The following is a 17,222-nucleotide window of genomic DNA, read 5'->3' on the forward strand; positions in this document are numbered from 1 at the left end:
ACACTATCCTCACACAGGACTAATGCGAAACAGCACTCTCCAGCAGCACATGTTGGTTTCATCTGGAGCACAAATCTCTGAGAACCCATTTCCAAAAAATGGAGAAGTGAGAAATAGCTGTGTATTCTTTATCAGCAGTCATTGAAGATGATCAGAATACAACACAAAGGAGATTGTGTACATATTAGTGGACCGAAGACACTTAAACCATTTCTTCATAAAATGTCTTGAGCCACAGTTGTGAATGAGCAAACAAAGTATGGAACATTTACGTCAAGTTAAAATTATATGCTAGGTCACAAACTGAAATTGACTCATAGTACATAGTGTGTTATCAATTTATTATTTGTGCACACATGATGAATGCATTCAACAATGTTGTTGTTGTTGTTGTTGTTGTTGTTGTCGTCACCATTGTCGTCTTCAGACCTAAGACTATCCTGTGCAAGCCTCTTCATCTGATTACTGTACTTGTTGCTTGATCTCCCTCTGCAGTTTTTACCGCCCACACTTCCCTCCAATACTAAACTGGCCATTCCTTGATGTCTCAGAATGTGTCCAATCATTCAATCCCTCCTTTTAGTCAAGTTATGCCACATATTTCCTTTCTCCTGCATTTGATTCAGTACCTCTTCATTAGTTACAGGATTACCCCATCTAATCTTTGGCATTCTTCTGTAGCACCACATTTCAGAAGTTTCTATTCTCTTCTAGTCCGAACTGGTTATTGGTCACATGTCACTTCCATACACAGCTACACTCAGAAAAATGCCTTCAGAAAGGACTTCCTGACACTTAAATCTATGTTTGACGTTAACAGATTCCTCTGCTTCAACAACACTTTTCTTGCCTTTGCCACTCTGCATCTACTATCCTCTCTACTTTGGCCATCATCAGTTATTTTACTGCCAAAATAGCAAAACTCATCAACAACTTTTAATCTCTCACTTCCTAATCTAATTCCCTCAGCATAACCCAATTTAATACAAGTACAGTCCATTATTTTTGTTTTGCTTTTGTTGATGTTCAACTTACATCCTCCTTTTGCAACACTGTCCATTCAGCTCAACAGCTCTTCCAAGTCCTTTTCCATCTGTAACTACATTACAATGTTATCAGAGAAAGTTTTTATTTCTTTTCCCTGGACTTTAATTCACTCTCCAATTTTTTCCTTGCTTTCCTTCATAGTTTGCTCAATGGACAGACTGAATAATATTGGGGATGGGCTACAGTCCTGTCTCACTCCCTTCTCAACCACTGCCCCCTTTTCATGCCTTTTGGCTACTATAATGGCCATCTGATTTCTGTACAACCTGTACATGACCTTTTGTTTCCCATATTTTACCCCTACTATCTTCAGAAATTTGCAGAATGTATTCCAGTCAACACCGTCACAACCTTCCTCCAATCTACATATGCTATAAACAAAGGCTATCCTCTCATTAACCTATCTTCCAAGGTAAGCCATATGGACGGGTAGTTTGGGGGAGAAGACCAGACAGCGAGGTCATCGGTCTCATCAGATTGTGGAAGGATGGGGAGGGAAGTCGGCTGTGCCCTTTCAGAGAAACCATCCTGGCATTTGCCTGGAGCAATTTATGGAAATCACGGGAAACCTAAATCAGGATGGCCACACGCAGGATTGAACCGTCATCCTCCTGAATGAGAGTCCAGTGTGCTAAGCCATATGGTCATTACTTCCTTACGTGTTCCAGCATTTCTCTGAACTCAAAACGACCTCCCCCAAGGTCAGCTTCTACCAGTTTTTCCTCTCTTCTGCAAATAATTTTTTTCGGTATTTTGAAACCGTGACTTATAAAACTGATAGTCTGTTAATATTCACATCTGTCAGTATCTGTTTTCTTTGGCATTGGAATTATTACTTCCTTCCTGAAGTCTGAGAGTATTTTCACTGTCTCAGATACCTTGCATATCAGGCGGAATAGTTTAGTCATGGGCCAGTCACCCTAAGATGTCAAGTGAATGAAATGTCTGAGGGAATGTAATCAACTCCATGAGCTTTGTTTTCGCCTAGGTCTTTCAGTGCTCTGTCAAATTCTTCTCGCAGTATCATATCTCCCATTACATCTTCATCTACTTGCTCTTCCATTTCTATAAGACTGCTTTCAAGTTAATTTCTCTTGTATAACCCCTCTACATATTTCTTCTACCTTTCAGCTTTCTCTTCTTTGCATAGTACTGGTTTTCCAAATGAACTCTTGTTATTCATATGGCTGCTTCTTTTCTCCAAAGGCTACTTCAATTATTCTGTACAAGGTCTCTACCTTTTCCCAAGTTATTCATGCTTTACATTTGTCCTCTAACTGCTTCTGCTTAGTCATTTTGCGTTTCTCCCAATCTCTCCTTTCAGACACTTGTATTCCCTTTCATCTGTTTCATTTCCTGCAATTTTATATTTCCTTCTTTCATCAATTAAATTCAACATCATCTGTGATATCCAAGAATTTCTATTAGGCCTTGTCTTTTTACCTATCTGGCCTACTGCTGCCTTCACTATATCATCTCTCAAAACCATCCATTCATCTTGCACTGCATTCCTTTCACCCATTACAGTCAATTGCCTAATGCTCCCTTTGAAATTATTAACAAGCTCTGCATGAAGAGACTGACAGAGCACTGAAAGACCTAAGTCGAAACAAGGCCCTGGGAATAGATAACATTCCATTAGAACTACTGACAGCCTTGGGAGTGCCAGGCCTAACAAAACTCTACCATCTGGTGAGCAAGATGTATGAGACAGGCGAAATACCCTCAGACTTCAAGAAGAATATAATAATTCCAATCCCAAAGGAAGCAGGTGTTGAGAGATGTGAAAATTATCGAACTATCAGTTTAATAAGCCACAGCTGCAAAATACTAACACAAATTCTTTACAGACAAATGGAAAAACTGGTAGAAACCGACCTCGAGGGTCAGTGAGGCAATACTGACCCTATGACTTACCTTAGAAAATAAAATAAAGAAAGGCAAACCTATGTTTCTAGCATTTGTAGACTTAGAGAAAGCTTTTGACAATGTTGACTGGAATACTCTCGTTCAAATTCTGACAGTAGCAGGGGTAAAATACAAGGAGCGAAAGGCTATTTACAAATTGTACAGAAACCAGATGGCAGTTATAAGAGTCCAGGGGCATGAAGGGAAGCAGTGGTTGGGAAAGGAGTGAGACAGGGTTGTAGCCTATCCCCAATTTTCTTCAATCTGTATATTGAGCAATCAGTAAAGGAAACAAAAGAAAAATTTGGAGTTGGAATTAAAATCCATGAAGAAGCAATAAAAACTTTGAGGTTTGCCGATGACATTGTAATTCTGTCAGAGACAGCAAAGGACCTGGAAGAGCAACTGAACGGAATGGACAGTGTCTTGAAAGGAAGATATAAGATGAACATCAACAAAAGCAAAACGAGGATAATGGAATGTAGTCGAATTAAATTGATGCTGCGGGAATTAGATTAGGAAATGAGACGCTTAAAGTAGTAAAGGAGTTTTGCTATTTGGGGGGCAAAATAACTGACGATGGTCGAAGTAGAGACGATATAAAATGTAGACTGGCAGTGGCAAGGAAAGCGTTTCTGAAGAAGAGAAATTTGTTAACATCAAGTATAGATTTAAGTGTCAAGAAGAGTTTCTGAAAGTATTTGTATGGAGTGTAGCCATGTATGGAAGTGAAACGTGGACGATAAATAGTTTAGACAAGAAGAGAATAGAAGCTTTCGAAATGTGGTGCTACAGAAGAATGCTGAAGATTAGATGGGTAGATCCATAACTGATGAGGAGGTACTGAACAGGATTGGAGAGAAGAGAAGTTTGTGTCATAACTTGACTAGAAGGAGGGATTGGTTGGTAGGACATGTTCTGAGGCATCAAGGGATCACCAATTTAGTATTGGAGGGCAGCGTGGAGGGTAAAAATCGTAGAGGGAGACCAAAAGATGAATACACTAAGCAGATTCAGAAGGATGTAGGTTGCAGTAGGTACTGGGAGATGAAGAAGCTTGCACAGGATAGAGTAGCATGGAGAGCTGCATCAAACCAGTCTCTGGACTGAAGACCGCCGCAACAACAACAACAACAACAACAACAACAAGCTCTGGTTCTTTCAACTTACCCAGGTCCTCATTTCTTAATTTTCTACCTTTTCAGAAATTCTTTGGTGTTTACGCCAGGAATTGGCGAAGGGATCATTTTTTTCTTCAATGTTATATACAGCTTTTACTTAGTTCATCAAATAATATGACATTTCTTAATTTTTTTCCTACTCTTTATGATGATGTATTATGATATACAAAGTATTTATATTTTCTTCGACATTTTATTTGGTATACCAAGAGAGGCAAAAAGGTCAATTTGACACAGGTGTAATTTCTCTTCTGAATATATGTAAATCATCAAACAATGGAAAATCCAGGATGGAATGTAACAATACCAGAGAAGGAAAGTTGCTACTCACCATATAGCAAAGATGCTGAGTCGTGATAGGCACAACAAAAAGATTCACACAACTGCGCAGGTGGGAACTTTCCCTGCAATACATCCTACGCTCCCATAACCCTTCTGGCCTCAACCTTCATTAGTCACTGTCCTCACCCATCCAGCCCCCTTCCTGTTCACATTCCAGCACTACACAGCCATCATTTCACTGCCACACCCAGCCTTTTAATTTCTTTCTATTTCTCTCCTTCTGCTACTTACCCCCTCCCCCTCTGCACCTTCTCTCCTGCCCTCTGTCCAAGCTGCAACACTTCACTGTCCGCCACTCCCACCATACTATCCCTCCCCCTCCCCGCCCCAGCCTCCTCCTTACCCCCACACAGTCGCCACTCCCATCATGCACTGGTGCTGCTGCTCACAGTGTAGTTTCACTTTTCTGAGACTGCAGACGTGTGTGCAAGTTGCATTTGCGTAAATGTATGTGTGTCTACTACTGACAAAGACTTTAATGGCTGAAAGCTATAATTGTGTGAATCTTTTTGTTGTGCCTATCGCGACTTAGCATCTCCACTATATGGTGAGCAGCAACTTTCCGTCTCTGGTATTGTAAATCATCAAATAATGTAGTGACAATAATCACCAATCATGCAGAGCAGTTACTGTTCATTGCTGCATCTCGGTATGTGCACATTCCACTCTGTCACAGTTTAATATTGTAACAATGAAAATGATCAATTATTGATAATATAATGTAAATGGATAAATCAAAAACCTATTCACCAAAGGGCGGCACAGGAACACACACACAAAAGGATTTAACATTTACAAGCTTTCGGAGCCAGTGGCTCCTTCTTCTGGCAGACGAGTTGAAGTGGAAGGAAGAGGGGTAAAGAAAAAGGACTGGAGAGGTTTAGGGAAAGGGTATAGTTCAGGAAACTCACCCAGCACTCCGGGTCAGGGCAGACTTACCAGACAGGATGAAAAGGATAGACTGATTCCAGAATGAGATTTTCACTCTGCAGCGGAGTGTGCGCTGATATGAAACTTCCTGGCAGATTAAAACTGTGTGCCCGACCGAGACTCAAACTCGGGACCTTTGCCTTTCGCGGCCAAGTGCTCTACCAACTGAGCTACCCAAGCATGACTCACGCCCAGTACTCACAGCTTTACTTCTGCCAGTACCTCGTCTCCTACCTTCCAAACTTTACAGAAGCTCTCCTGCGAAGGTAGGAGACGAGGTACTGGCAGAAGTAAAGCTGTGAGTACCGGGCGTGAGTCATGCTTGGGTAGCTCAGTTGGTAGAGCACTTGCCCGTGAAAGGCAAAGGTCCCGAGTTCGAGTCTCGGTCGGGCACACAATTTTAATCACGATAGACTGATTGTTGGGGACTGCAACGGACAAGATTTGAAAACCTGAGAGCTTAAAGGTGTAAGACAGGGTAATATGCAAGACAGAGATTACTACTAAAACACTGTGCACGAGTTAATAAGAGTGAAAAGCTAAGTTCATTGTATGTAACAAGAGGTGGGAGGGGGGATTGCAAGAAATAGACAAAACTCTGATTTTTCTGAATTTTCTGGCTTTTCTATTTTTCGCCGTCCGCCTCCCACCTCTGTTACATACACTGCACTAAGCTTTTCACTCTTATTAACTCATGCACAATGTTTTAATAGTAATCTCTGCCTTTCCTATTACCCTGTCTTCCACCTTTAAGCTCTCAGGTTTTCAAATCTCGTTCAGTCCAGTCCCCGACAATCAGTCTTTCCTTCTCATCCTGTCCAGTATATCTCCCCTTATCCGAGATTCCGGGTGACTTTTCTGAACTGAACCCCTTTCCCTAGACCTCTCCAGTCCTTTTCCTTCACCCCTCTTCCGTCCTCTTCAACTCTTCTGCAAGAAGATGGCTCCAAAACTTGTAAACGCTGAATCCTTGTGTGTGCGTACGTTCACCTGCCGCCACTTGGTGAGTAGATTTTTTATCTATCCATTTACAGTTTATATTGCGTCATCCAAGTAACATTCTTTGTCCATGAAAGACACTGCTGAACATGTCTCATCAGTGTGGGATTTCAGATGAATGAAACACCCCTGAATTCCCACACTGAATCAGAAACTGACTTCACTGATGAAGATGAGGATTTTATACCAGAGAAAAGTGAAGATATGCGAGAAGAAGTTGTGAGCAAGGTATGGAAGTGAACTCAGATGCTGACCTACGACACCCCTCACTTCATCCATCACAGTATGCCCAACTGAATGCCTCAACAAAGATGGTCACAAGGGATTAAACCGAGTCAGAGGCTGCCACTTTTTCATCTTCTCGAAGGAGGTCGGCTGTGAAAGTTGTGCTGTGCCCCAACAAAGTTCAGCACATGAATCGTAAATTTTTGAAGTATAATTCCAGCCACAGCCAGGCAGTAGACACCAGCTCAGGCGATGTCCTAATAAAGTAAGCAACTGGGCAGTACTGTTGACATTAAATCAAAATATTCTGGCCAGATGGAACTTACTTCACTGGTCACAGCTAAGATGCATAGAAACACAAACAAAACACAACACAGCGTGACCAGGTGGGAAGTAACCTTCTGAACTCAGAGCACTTGCATGCTACCAAGGAACTCCCATGTTGCAAATTTAACCCAGCTTAGCAACCTGTGCTCAGGTGTTGGTGAGCTTTAAAAAGCTCACGGGACAAGTATATGGTAAACCTACTCATCCCCCTCCAGTAGGACTACATCAGAAGTGCAACTATAAGGGTATAAACATTCAAGCTTATGGGATCAAGGCACTCAGTCATGTAGTCATTCTCTCTGTGTATTGAACTGGTGGAAATGACAAGCTTTTGAGTTTCAGAGAAAGTTTGGGTACTACTGGATGACGACGATCGGATGGTAACCTGTCCACTGATTAATTCATTGAGTTTCGGCAAGAGGCATGCCATACCTGTGGCATGATGGCTGTAAGCCCTGGTGAAATCTCAATAATGTGGGGAGCTGGCGTCCAGCCAGCCTTTACCCTCTGAGGGACTTCAGCTGATGGAATGCAAGCTGTCTATAATCTGGCTCGGGAAGGCACATTCTTGCAACCTCCTAGTCACTTAGAAATCATCGGCCACTTTCCTGGTCTACCCCTGTGGGGGTGATCGGGGCATTGCCACTCGGCATCAGCACATCAAGTGTTGGCCATCACACCTAACCACTCAACATGACAATGACTACAAGCGGGGATTAGCTGATACAATTCCAGAGGGCCTGAGTGTCCTGCATTTGTCGTCACCTGTGGGCTACCTACACAGTGCCACAACAACTGATACCTGCAACCCAGAACAACAGATGTCACTGATCTGACTGGAGCATCAGCGCATTCCACAGCCAGCTGTATATGCGCGCAGGCGCGCGTGCCCGCACGCACGCACGCACACAGACACAGTGTGGCTCTGAGATGGGTCAGAGTGCTGTATGAGGCTGCTTGAATATAAACTACCACTGTTTCAACTGCACACTTGGCGTGAATCTACCTTCTCCCTCAGAATTCCTCTCACCCATCCTAAAGCAAAGTGGCCCGTAGCAGGTCTGGTCGTTGCAGTTCTGAAGGACAGATGTGGTCCTACTACTTGTGCTTGTCAATGAATTGATGACACTGTCATCAGTTCCTTCCACCTTATTTTTGAAGAAGTGCTGCTATGTCTCACAAAGAAATACAGAGTCAAATTCTCAAAAAGTACTTTAAAAAAATGACTGGACCAATTCACTTGAGGAAATGAAAAAATGACAGCAATAATGTATGCTTGGACTGTCATTTGTATAGAAGGCATGTCTGCAAATGACCTTTGGTCATATTCTTGGTGGCCTACTTTTATCATGGACATTGTGCCAGGGCAAAATTCAAAAATGGAAAATCATGGATGGAATGTAACAATATTATGAAAAGGATAGTCGCTACTCACCATATAGTGGAAATGCTGAGTCGCACACAGGCACGTCAAAAAGACTGTCAGAAAATGAGCTTTTGCCCAACAAGGCCTTCATCAGAGATAGAACACACACACACACACACACACACACACACACACACACACACACACACACACACACACACAACCGCAGATCACAGACCCCTGAGTAGTTCCCAGCCAAAGATTCAAATAGGGAACTATTTTACCTCTGGAATATTTTACCCAAGACGATGCCATCATTATTTAACCATTCCGAAGAACGGTATGCCCACGGAAAAAAGTAACAGCTGCAGTTTATCCTTGCTCCCAGCCATTCACAGTCAGAACAGCAAGGCCATGTTGGCTGATGGTACAAGGCCAGATCAGTCAATCATCCACACTGCTGCCCTTGCAACTGCTGAAAAGGCTGCTGCCCTATTATTCAGGAATCACATGCTTCTTTGGCCTCCAGAGATATCTCTTCATTGTTGTTGCACCTACAGTACAGTTATCTGTATCATAACAGTATGCAAGTTACCCGACATCAGAAATGTCTGATTCATGAGGGAATAAACCTCCAATGAGTTCTAATTTCCTTCATTTTCTCCTTGTAATTGTTTTGCGAGACTTGTATGAGAGAAAGTAATACACTGACCAACTCTTCCCAGTATATATTCCCATGGAATTTCAATAGAAACCCTTTCAGGGATGTACAATAATTGTCCCATACCAACTGCCACTTGAGTTTGTCGAGCATCTCTGCTAACTCTTGCACTGACTAATCAAACCCATGACAAAATGTTCCATTCTTTGTTGGATCTTTTCTATATCTTATATTAATCCAACCTAGTGAAGGTCTCAGCCTGATGAGCAGTAACCAAGAATAAATCGTATAAATGTTTCTGTAAGTCACTTCATTCACAACTGAATTACATTTCCTTAAGATTATGAATCTCAGGCTGGCATCTGCTTTTGCTACAATTTGTTTTGCACGGTAATTCCACTTTAAATCACTCCACTTGGTTACACTTGCACATTTTAAAATTCTTACTGTTTCCAGTAATTACTCTCCAATAGTGTAATCAAATAGTTGTGGATTTTTTTTGCCTATTTATATGCAATATGTTACATTTACTTATGTCCAGGGTCAACTGCCAGTCCGTAGTACCACTCATGATCCTCTGCAGAGCATTCTGCAATTTGCTTGTCTTTCCGCTACTTACCCCCTCCCCCCTCCGCACCTTCTCTCCTACTCTCCGTCTAAATTGCAACACTTCACTGTCCGCCACTCCCACCATACTATCCCTCCCCCTCCCCGCCCCAGCCTCCTCCTTACCCCCACCCAGTCGCCACTTCCATCATGCACTGGTGCTGCTGCTAGCAGTGTAGTTCTCTGAGACTGCGGGCGTATGTGCAAGTTACACTTGCGTGTGTGTGTGTGTGTGTGTGTGTGTGTGTGTGTGTGTGTGTGTGCGTGTGTGTGTCTACTGCTGACAAAGGCCTTAATGGCCGAAAGCTATGATTGTGTGAATCTTTTTACTGTGCCTATCGTGACTCAGCATCTCCGCTATGTGGTGAGTAGCAACTTTCCTTCTCTCGTGTTGCTACCAAGCTTTTTTGGGATACTCCTGAAATTGTGTTCAAAACCATCAGTTTTGGTCCATTAAGAACAATGTATTGAGTCCTGCCTGCAAGGAAGTACTAGATTCAATCACAAATCTTATTTGATACCCAGTAAATTCATATTTTATTCACTAACCGAAACTGCAAAATTCCACCACATGCCTTCCTGCAATTAAGGAACACAACATTAACCTGGGTGCCTTTGTTTATGGCACTCTGGACCTCTTGAACAAACTGAGCGAGATTTATGATTGCAGAGTCCACGTTAACTTTTCGAACAAGAAAATTTTGTTTCCCAAAAACTTCATAATATATGAGCATAAAATATGTTCCATACTTCAACAGATTTCCTTCCAGAAAACAGTATGGCCTGCCACTTTACTTCCAGTCACTAAACACCCTTTCTTGCACCAGCAACCTATGATAGACCACTGCTACAAGGGAAGCAAGTTCTTGCACATAATCTGTGAAGAATCTCACAAGTGTCTCACAGTGCCTAGATGTCTTTCCACTACTGAGCAATTTTAGTCTATTTTCTATTTGATGAACATTTATGTCAATACCTGGAATTCCAACTTCCGTGTGATGATTGAACTCAGAAACAGTATTATGACCATCCAAGGTTAAATAGTTTTGGAAGACCAAATTCAGTATTTCAGCCTTCTCTCTGTCATCATCTGTTTTGATGTCAGTATAATCACTGAGTGACTGATTTTGATCTTATTACTGGCTTTATGTAAGAGCAAAACTTCTAGGAATTTTCAGTCATTTGAACTCATCAAACACTTCTTGCGAAGCTCTACTTACACTCATTTTGACTTTGTTCAGATTTTGTTTGTCAACTTCATTGTGACATCACTTAAATCTTTGATGAAGCACTCTTTGTTTTCACAGCAACTTTCTGATGCAGCTGCTGAAGTATGGTGTGTTTTCCCTTACTTCAAATTTTGCTCACCACATACTGTACAAGGGTATATTGAACAAAACTTTTGAAATTTATCCATTTATGTGCCACATCTTCATCTTCAGAGATGAATATTTGATGTTGACCAATTAGATAGTCTGCAATTTGTATCCCATTATTCTCGCAAAGCAAAAATATTTTCTTACTTTTCTTAACATTCCATGCAACACTCAATAGTCGCTGGTGTTCTTACAGCCCTACATTAATTGATGCCCTCTTCGATGTTAAATGATTTGAAAAGTTTGGGTCTGTTTGTTATCAGGTCTACAACATTGCCCTCAGGAGTCAGTTCTATAAATATATGCTCACGGTAATACTTGGACACGTCATTCAGAACAATCTCTCATGAATGCTTGTCTCTAGCACCACCTTTGATGTCATGTTGTCTCCACTGCTGTTACTACACACGAACAACATTACTGCACCCATCCATGTAGTCACAATTTTTCCCCTTGTGACACTATAAAATCCCCAAACAGGATTTTGCTTCTAATTAAAACAGTATTTTGAAATTAATGTGTAGTACAGAAATATGGTAATATTTATTTATTTAATAAAATTGCAGCCAAATATCCATATACAGTTACTTTGATTAACATTTTACATTTTTGCATATTCATTTATAGATTTCACTCTTTTACTGCACAGTTCTATGTGATATCGTTCACAGGCTTCATTACACAATTCACACACACATACACACACACATACACACACATGTTGTGGTTGGGTCATGATAATTTTTGTTTTTGCAAATTAGATGATGAAAGCCATGAACAGATAATATAGTTATGACATGTCACAGTTCAAAGTTTGCAGCTGTCCATGAGCAGTTCATCATTGCTTTGGTGCCATAGAACTCTGGCCATACTTTTTCTTGTTTATCCTCCATGATCTTCAGTTGCTTTCTGGAAGTCTTGGTGTGTGGCATCATATATTGAAGTTTAATGTCTTCAATCAGGAATGTCTATCTCACTAGCAGGTACACTAGTCTTGTTGTCTTTGAGAGACCCAGTGCTTTTTTAGATAAGTCAATTTTATCTTTACTAGTGTCTCTAGATTTTTTTCTGTCTCCCGTAGGCCAGGATTGGCAAGATATTGTGTTGAATAATTTCACGGCCGTTTCTAGGGAAAGTAGACACATGTTTATGATGTCCTGTATTGCTATTATTGCTTGGGCCACACGTTCTGTTGTATGTTTTGTGAAGCATTTGGCTGTTGGTTGCAATGTCACCCCTAGGTATTTAAAGTGTGATGGATTTTAATTTTTTGTCCTCTGATATTGATTTCCGCATTCTTGGATGTTTTGCCTCCTTTTCTGAAAATCACAATTTCGTTCTTTGTTACGTTTATGTGTAGTCTATTTATCTATTTTCTCAATGATTTTCTGCAGCTTCGGCATATCTGTTGATCCTACGGCTATGTCATCAGCATATGCATATACGTATACATCATCTTCATTTTCTCCAATTCACAGTACTTCTTCAGTGGCAAGAATGTACAGCAAAGGGCTCATTGCATCACCCTGTAAGACTCCGTTCGATTGCAAAACGGGGTTAGAAAAAGAGAGGTTGTCTGATATTGTGATTAAGTTGTATTCGAGGATTGACTTGATTATTCTTGCCCATATGCTATCTTCTCCCATTGTGTTTTCCAGTTTTCGGACTATGAGATTTCTTTCCAGTAGGTCAAAGGCTTTGGTAAAGTCTATGAACACTGTGTAGAACATATGTTTCTTCTGTATTGATTTGTCAATGTTAATCAGAAGAAGCCTGACTGCTGCAAGTGTTGATCTTCCAGATCTGAAGCCCAATTGTGGTTCTGGGAGATGACTGTCCACACAGGCTTTGTTTTTTTGTGTAATTATCTTTGAAAACATCTTGAATTTAGTATATTCTAGGGCTACACCTCTGTACTTGTTTGTGTCCATTGGGTCTCCTCTACCTTTGTAGACAACTTTTATTATCGAGTGTTTGCACTGGGTCAAAATATGGAAATATTGTAATAGTGCAGTTGTTGATTACTGACAGCTACTCAGTTGCATATACATGCCCGACAGAAATCTGTTGAGAGCAGTAGCGTGTAGAGGTTGGAAATATTCTGCAATGCCAATAGCCAGGTGCAAGTGATTTTACTGCATCAGTCAACAGCAGACAGGTAAAGGGACCTAAGTCTGCAGTTATGACTTCAGACCATTTCTGCAATATCCACACCCGACTTCATTTATGAAAGAAGAGTGGCAGTCTTAAATGGACTGCATTACTTTAACATGGTCTACATCTGAAATAGGCTGGGTTAGGACAGCAGCCCTTCTTCCATAAATTGAGCAATAAGTGGTATAACAAATATGGTCTCAAGATGAAAGTGTGACAGTTTAACTAGTGTTCCTTTAACTCCCCGGTATGGAAAAGTGCATGTGAAATATTATTTTTATTTAAAAATTAGGCAGATTACATATAAGTCATCACAATGCTGTTAACTGAATCTGTTGTGCATGTGTAAGAGCAATGGACAATTAATTAATTTCATTACTATGAAAGACTCAGTGACAATTTACTCTTTGCAAAGACTACATTAGCAAACAGAAGCTTCATCTGTGTACCACAAACACATTAAACACAAATTTAAGAATGTGAATCTGCAAAAATATGAACAGCTATTTATTTATCATGCAATAGTCTACGTGCCAGCCTTCTCAGCCTCAGAGGAAATATTTGAAATTAATATCTATATCAGTCGCATGCTGTGTAGTGTTCTTCTTTAAGGTTAACAATAACTGCTGATTTTCACAGAACTTTTTAAAATTTGTGATCATCAGACAATTTCAGGGGAACAATATATCAATGCCTGAAAACAATGATTCCTGTACTTAAAAGGTGTGATCCCCAAACAAGTTTTTAAGAAAAACAGCTTCACCTTTTTTTATTATCATAAAGTCTTATTGACAGCTTTTGAAAACATTCAGGTAAATAAATCCCACAGTAGCCCCCTTTCAGCCAATTTTCCACTTATCCAACATGATACACATCACAACTGATGAATTTACTCAGTGCTTTTCTGTAATCAGATTTTGATAAGATTTATACCTTCAATGTGTTCGTTACTTCTTAATAATTAAAAAAAGGCTCAACCTGTTTTCAAGAAACCATGGAGACGATTCAGTGAATTTTTTTAGAACTTACACTGTGAACTCTTCATTCCACCTTGGTTGATATGTGTTTCTCACTACTTCTGTCTTTCTTGGAGTCTTCTCATCGACAGAGAGCTCTACATAGGGATTAGGTTTCAAGAAGCTACTGTTTCCACGAAGATGAGCACATTCAACTGAAATAATGAACATAGAAAATCTGAGTTACAGTATGTTAAATACAGAATTACATTACTAACAATGGATTAGTGACCAGAATATCAAGACCTTCCAAGTGTGAAACTTAACAGCATTTAAATGCTAAATAACAGCACATTCTTCCTGTGAACTTAATTTATTAATATATTGACTGGTACATACTTGTGACACTTAACTGATGGTAGCCAGGAGAAGCAGAGTCAGACATTCTCAATATATCCAATACTCCTTTCAGGAACCGTTTACACGATAAACATATCCAGATCTGAAATTTGAAGCCATTAAGTTCTGAGGCAATAATATTCTCTCTTCTATATTTAACTAAACATAGTTCCGTGCATTTTGTCTCTTCATTTGCACTATGGGCTGCAACAGCATTTTATTTTCCCAAACTTTACAATTCTTAGAAGCATTCCTGCATAAATGCACCAATATCTCAATGGGGCATACCATGACAACATTTTCTTCAATTACAGTTTACTCAGTTTATTAAACCCAATAAAGTTGTAATATGTTGGGTGGTACAATATGAGAATAATGCTGAATGGTTTTAGTTGCTGCATATTGCATTTGTGGAACAGGCTGAGTAGAACAGCCTAATCCTAACTGAGTAAACGAGCCAACTCAACAATGCTGTAACTTAAGCCAAATCAATGTGGCCTCTGAGAACAGTACTCTGAACAAATGAACATTTGGTCAAAATTATTCCGTATCGGGGTAGGGGGACACTGTCTATGGAACAATGAATATAATAATGGATTAATATCTTGAGTTGTTTCAGCTCCATGATCAGTGGGGAATGTAGGCACAAAGACACAGCTGTTCCATGAGCAGCACTAAGTACAGCTGCAGTAGATTTGGTGCAGAGAATTGCAGAGCCTGACGAAATTAAACATCAGTGAAGAAAGAGTTCCATATATAGAAGTATATATCTGGAGGTGGAGATGGTGTAAAACATTTCTAAAGGAGGGAGGGCAGGTGGGAGGGAGGGAGAGAGGGGAGGGGGAGAGGGGCGGAGAGAAAGGGGGGGGGGGGACCAAATCCTGTTCACTGAGATGTGCCTGCATTAAGATTACAGCAAAGAATTTTGAAGATTCAGGGGTCATTCCACGTCAAATCACACAGGTCATGTCACCCATCACCTCAGATTTTCATGAAACTCTGCACATTTGTTTATACTTATAACAAGAACTTTCACAAAACCTTTTTGCTCTCAGACTAATATGGAAATATTATACTAGTGCAGTCATTAAGTTCTGAGGCAATAATATTCTCTCTTCTATATTTAACTAAACATAGTTCCATGCATTTTGTCTCTTCATTTGCACTATGGGCTGCAACAGCATTTTATTTTCCCAAACTTTACAATTCTTAGAAGCATTCCTGCAAAAATGCACCAATATCTCAATGGGGCATACCATGACAACATTTTCTTCAATTACAGTTTACTCAGTTTATTAAACTCAATAAATGTAGTGATATTCTGATAACTGGGCTATGCAAGAGTGTCAATGCAAAATGGTACTTATCTACTTAAATGCCCATAACTCAGGTGCTATGAAGCTCTTGATTTGGGAATCTTTTTGTAATTTAAGAGAAGCACATACTTAACAGACATGTAATTATTTAAGCAGTGAAGTTACAAAGAACAGTACAAAAAAATTTAACATGTCACTTTCCAATTTTGGGAAAAAGTACAGACACATCGAAAAATACTTATATCACATTTCTCCAACCTGACGGGAACTTAGAATTGGTCTTAAATAATTCCCAAAACAGTACACATTGTAATAAAATAAAATTATTAATGGGTTTTCTATGAATGGACACACTAATAAATCTGAATTCACAATACTTTGCAAAATTTCTCCACATACTTCATGTAATTTGATGGTGGAAAACAGAAATTTTTTACAAACGTAAATGTCGTAACTGAAGTTTGTCATCTGGATGGCACTACTTCACACAGACATAATAGTAAAAATAATAATAATAATAACAGAAAGTATCTTATTTTCAAAACAGTGTAGTCTTATTTCCACAAATGTCACAGAAGGGATGAAACTTCATGGTAAAAAAAAAAAAAAAACCTATTCTTGACTTATGGGAATATAGAACATCAACTTAAGCTGTTGTGGTCCAAACAAAGATTTTTAAGTACGTAAAACACTTTCTGATAGCTGATACAAGATTTATTTTTATCGAGACTCTGATATTACTTACAATAAGTGGAAGTGCCCTGAGTTTTGACAGATATTGCGTGTTCATTTAACATATATCACATCATTGTTCGGAAGATCATTAAAATCAGATTATGTTAACTGACAACCTATAGTAAGGTTGCCTCATTAAAGTACAGAGCCAAAAGTTATAAATTTAATTGAAACATTTTCATTACACAGGTGAACTTTATTTATAATGTCGAATTAGCATCTTTAAACAACAATTATTCTAGCCACACTAACGCTAATTTAAAATGTACATGTTCAGCAATGATGATGTCTGCAACTATCAATGAAACTTCTTAAGAACATCTCTATTTTTGATACACTGTGACAAATTATATACTGTTAACTTCATATCTTTTTCATAAAAGTAATACATTCTGCCTAATGTGTTGATTACGTACACCAACAGCACGTAAAATGTTTTCCAAAGGCACCAAACAAGACTCTTCCTTCTCAGGCCAAAAGAATGATGCTGCTGGTCCGGGTGGGTGGAGAAAAAGTAGTTCAACATCTACTCCTTCATCACAGACATTTCTGACAAAGGCGGAGTACCACATGTCATCATATACAGCTGCTCTAAAGAATTTTGTTGAGGACAAGTGCATGTCCATTGTGGGGCATTTTCATTGAATGAAAATTCCTGGTACCAGGTATTGTGCGGGTTATCGAACCTCTCTTC

General features: G+C 39.7%; 1 protein-coding gene across 2 annotated transcripts in view; it reads right to left on the bottom strand.

Moving 5' to 3' along the window:
* The window catches only part of LOC126457905 (E3 ubiquitin-protein ligase Su(dx)), a 129,509-nt gene that overhangs the window by 86,673 nt on the left and 25,614 nt on the right, over window positions 1–17,222 (bottom strand). For both annotated transcript variants that reach the window (XM_050094581.1, XM_050094582.1), the window contains exons 2-3: window positions 14,478–14,580; window positions 14,152–14,293 (exon numbers count right to left, since the gene is read on the bottom strand). In XM_050094581.1, coding sequence (XP_049950538.1) covers window positions 14,152–14,293; window positions 14,478–14,523 — 188 coding nt within the window. In that variant the 5' untranslated portion in view covers window positions 14,524–14,580. The remainder of the gene's footprint in view (window positions 1–14,151; window positions 14,294–14,477; window positions 14,581–17,222) is intronic.

This window comes from Schistocerca serialis, chromosome 2, assembly GCF_023864345.2.
Source record: "Schistocerca serialis cubense isolate TAMUIC-IGC-003099 chromosome 2, iqSchSeri2.2, whole genome shotgun sequence".
Classification (NCBI taxonomy): domain Eukaryota; kingdom Metazoa; phylum Arthropoda; class Insecta; order Orthoptera; family Acrididae; genus Schistocerca; species Schistocerca serialis.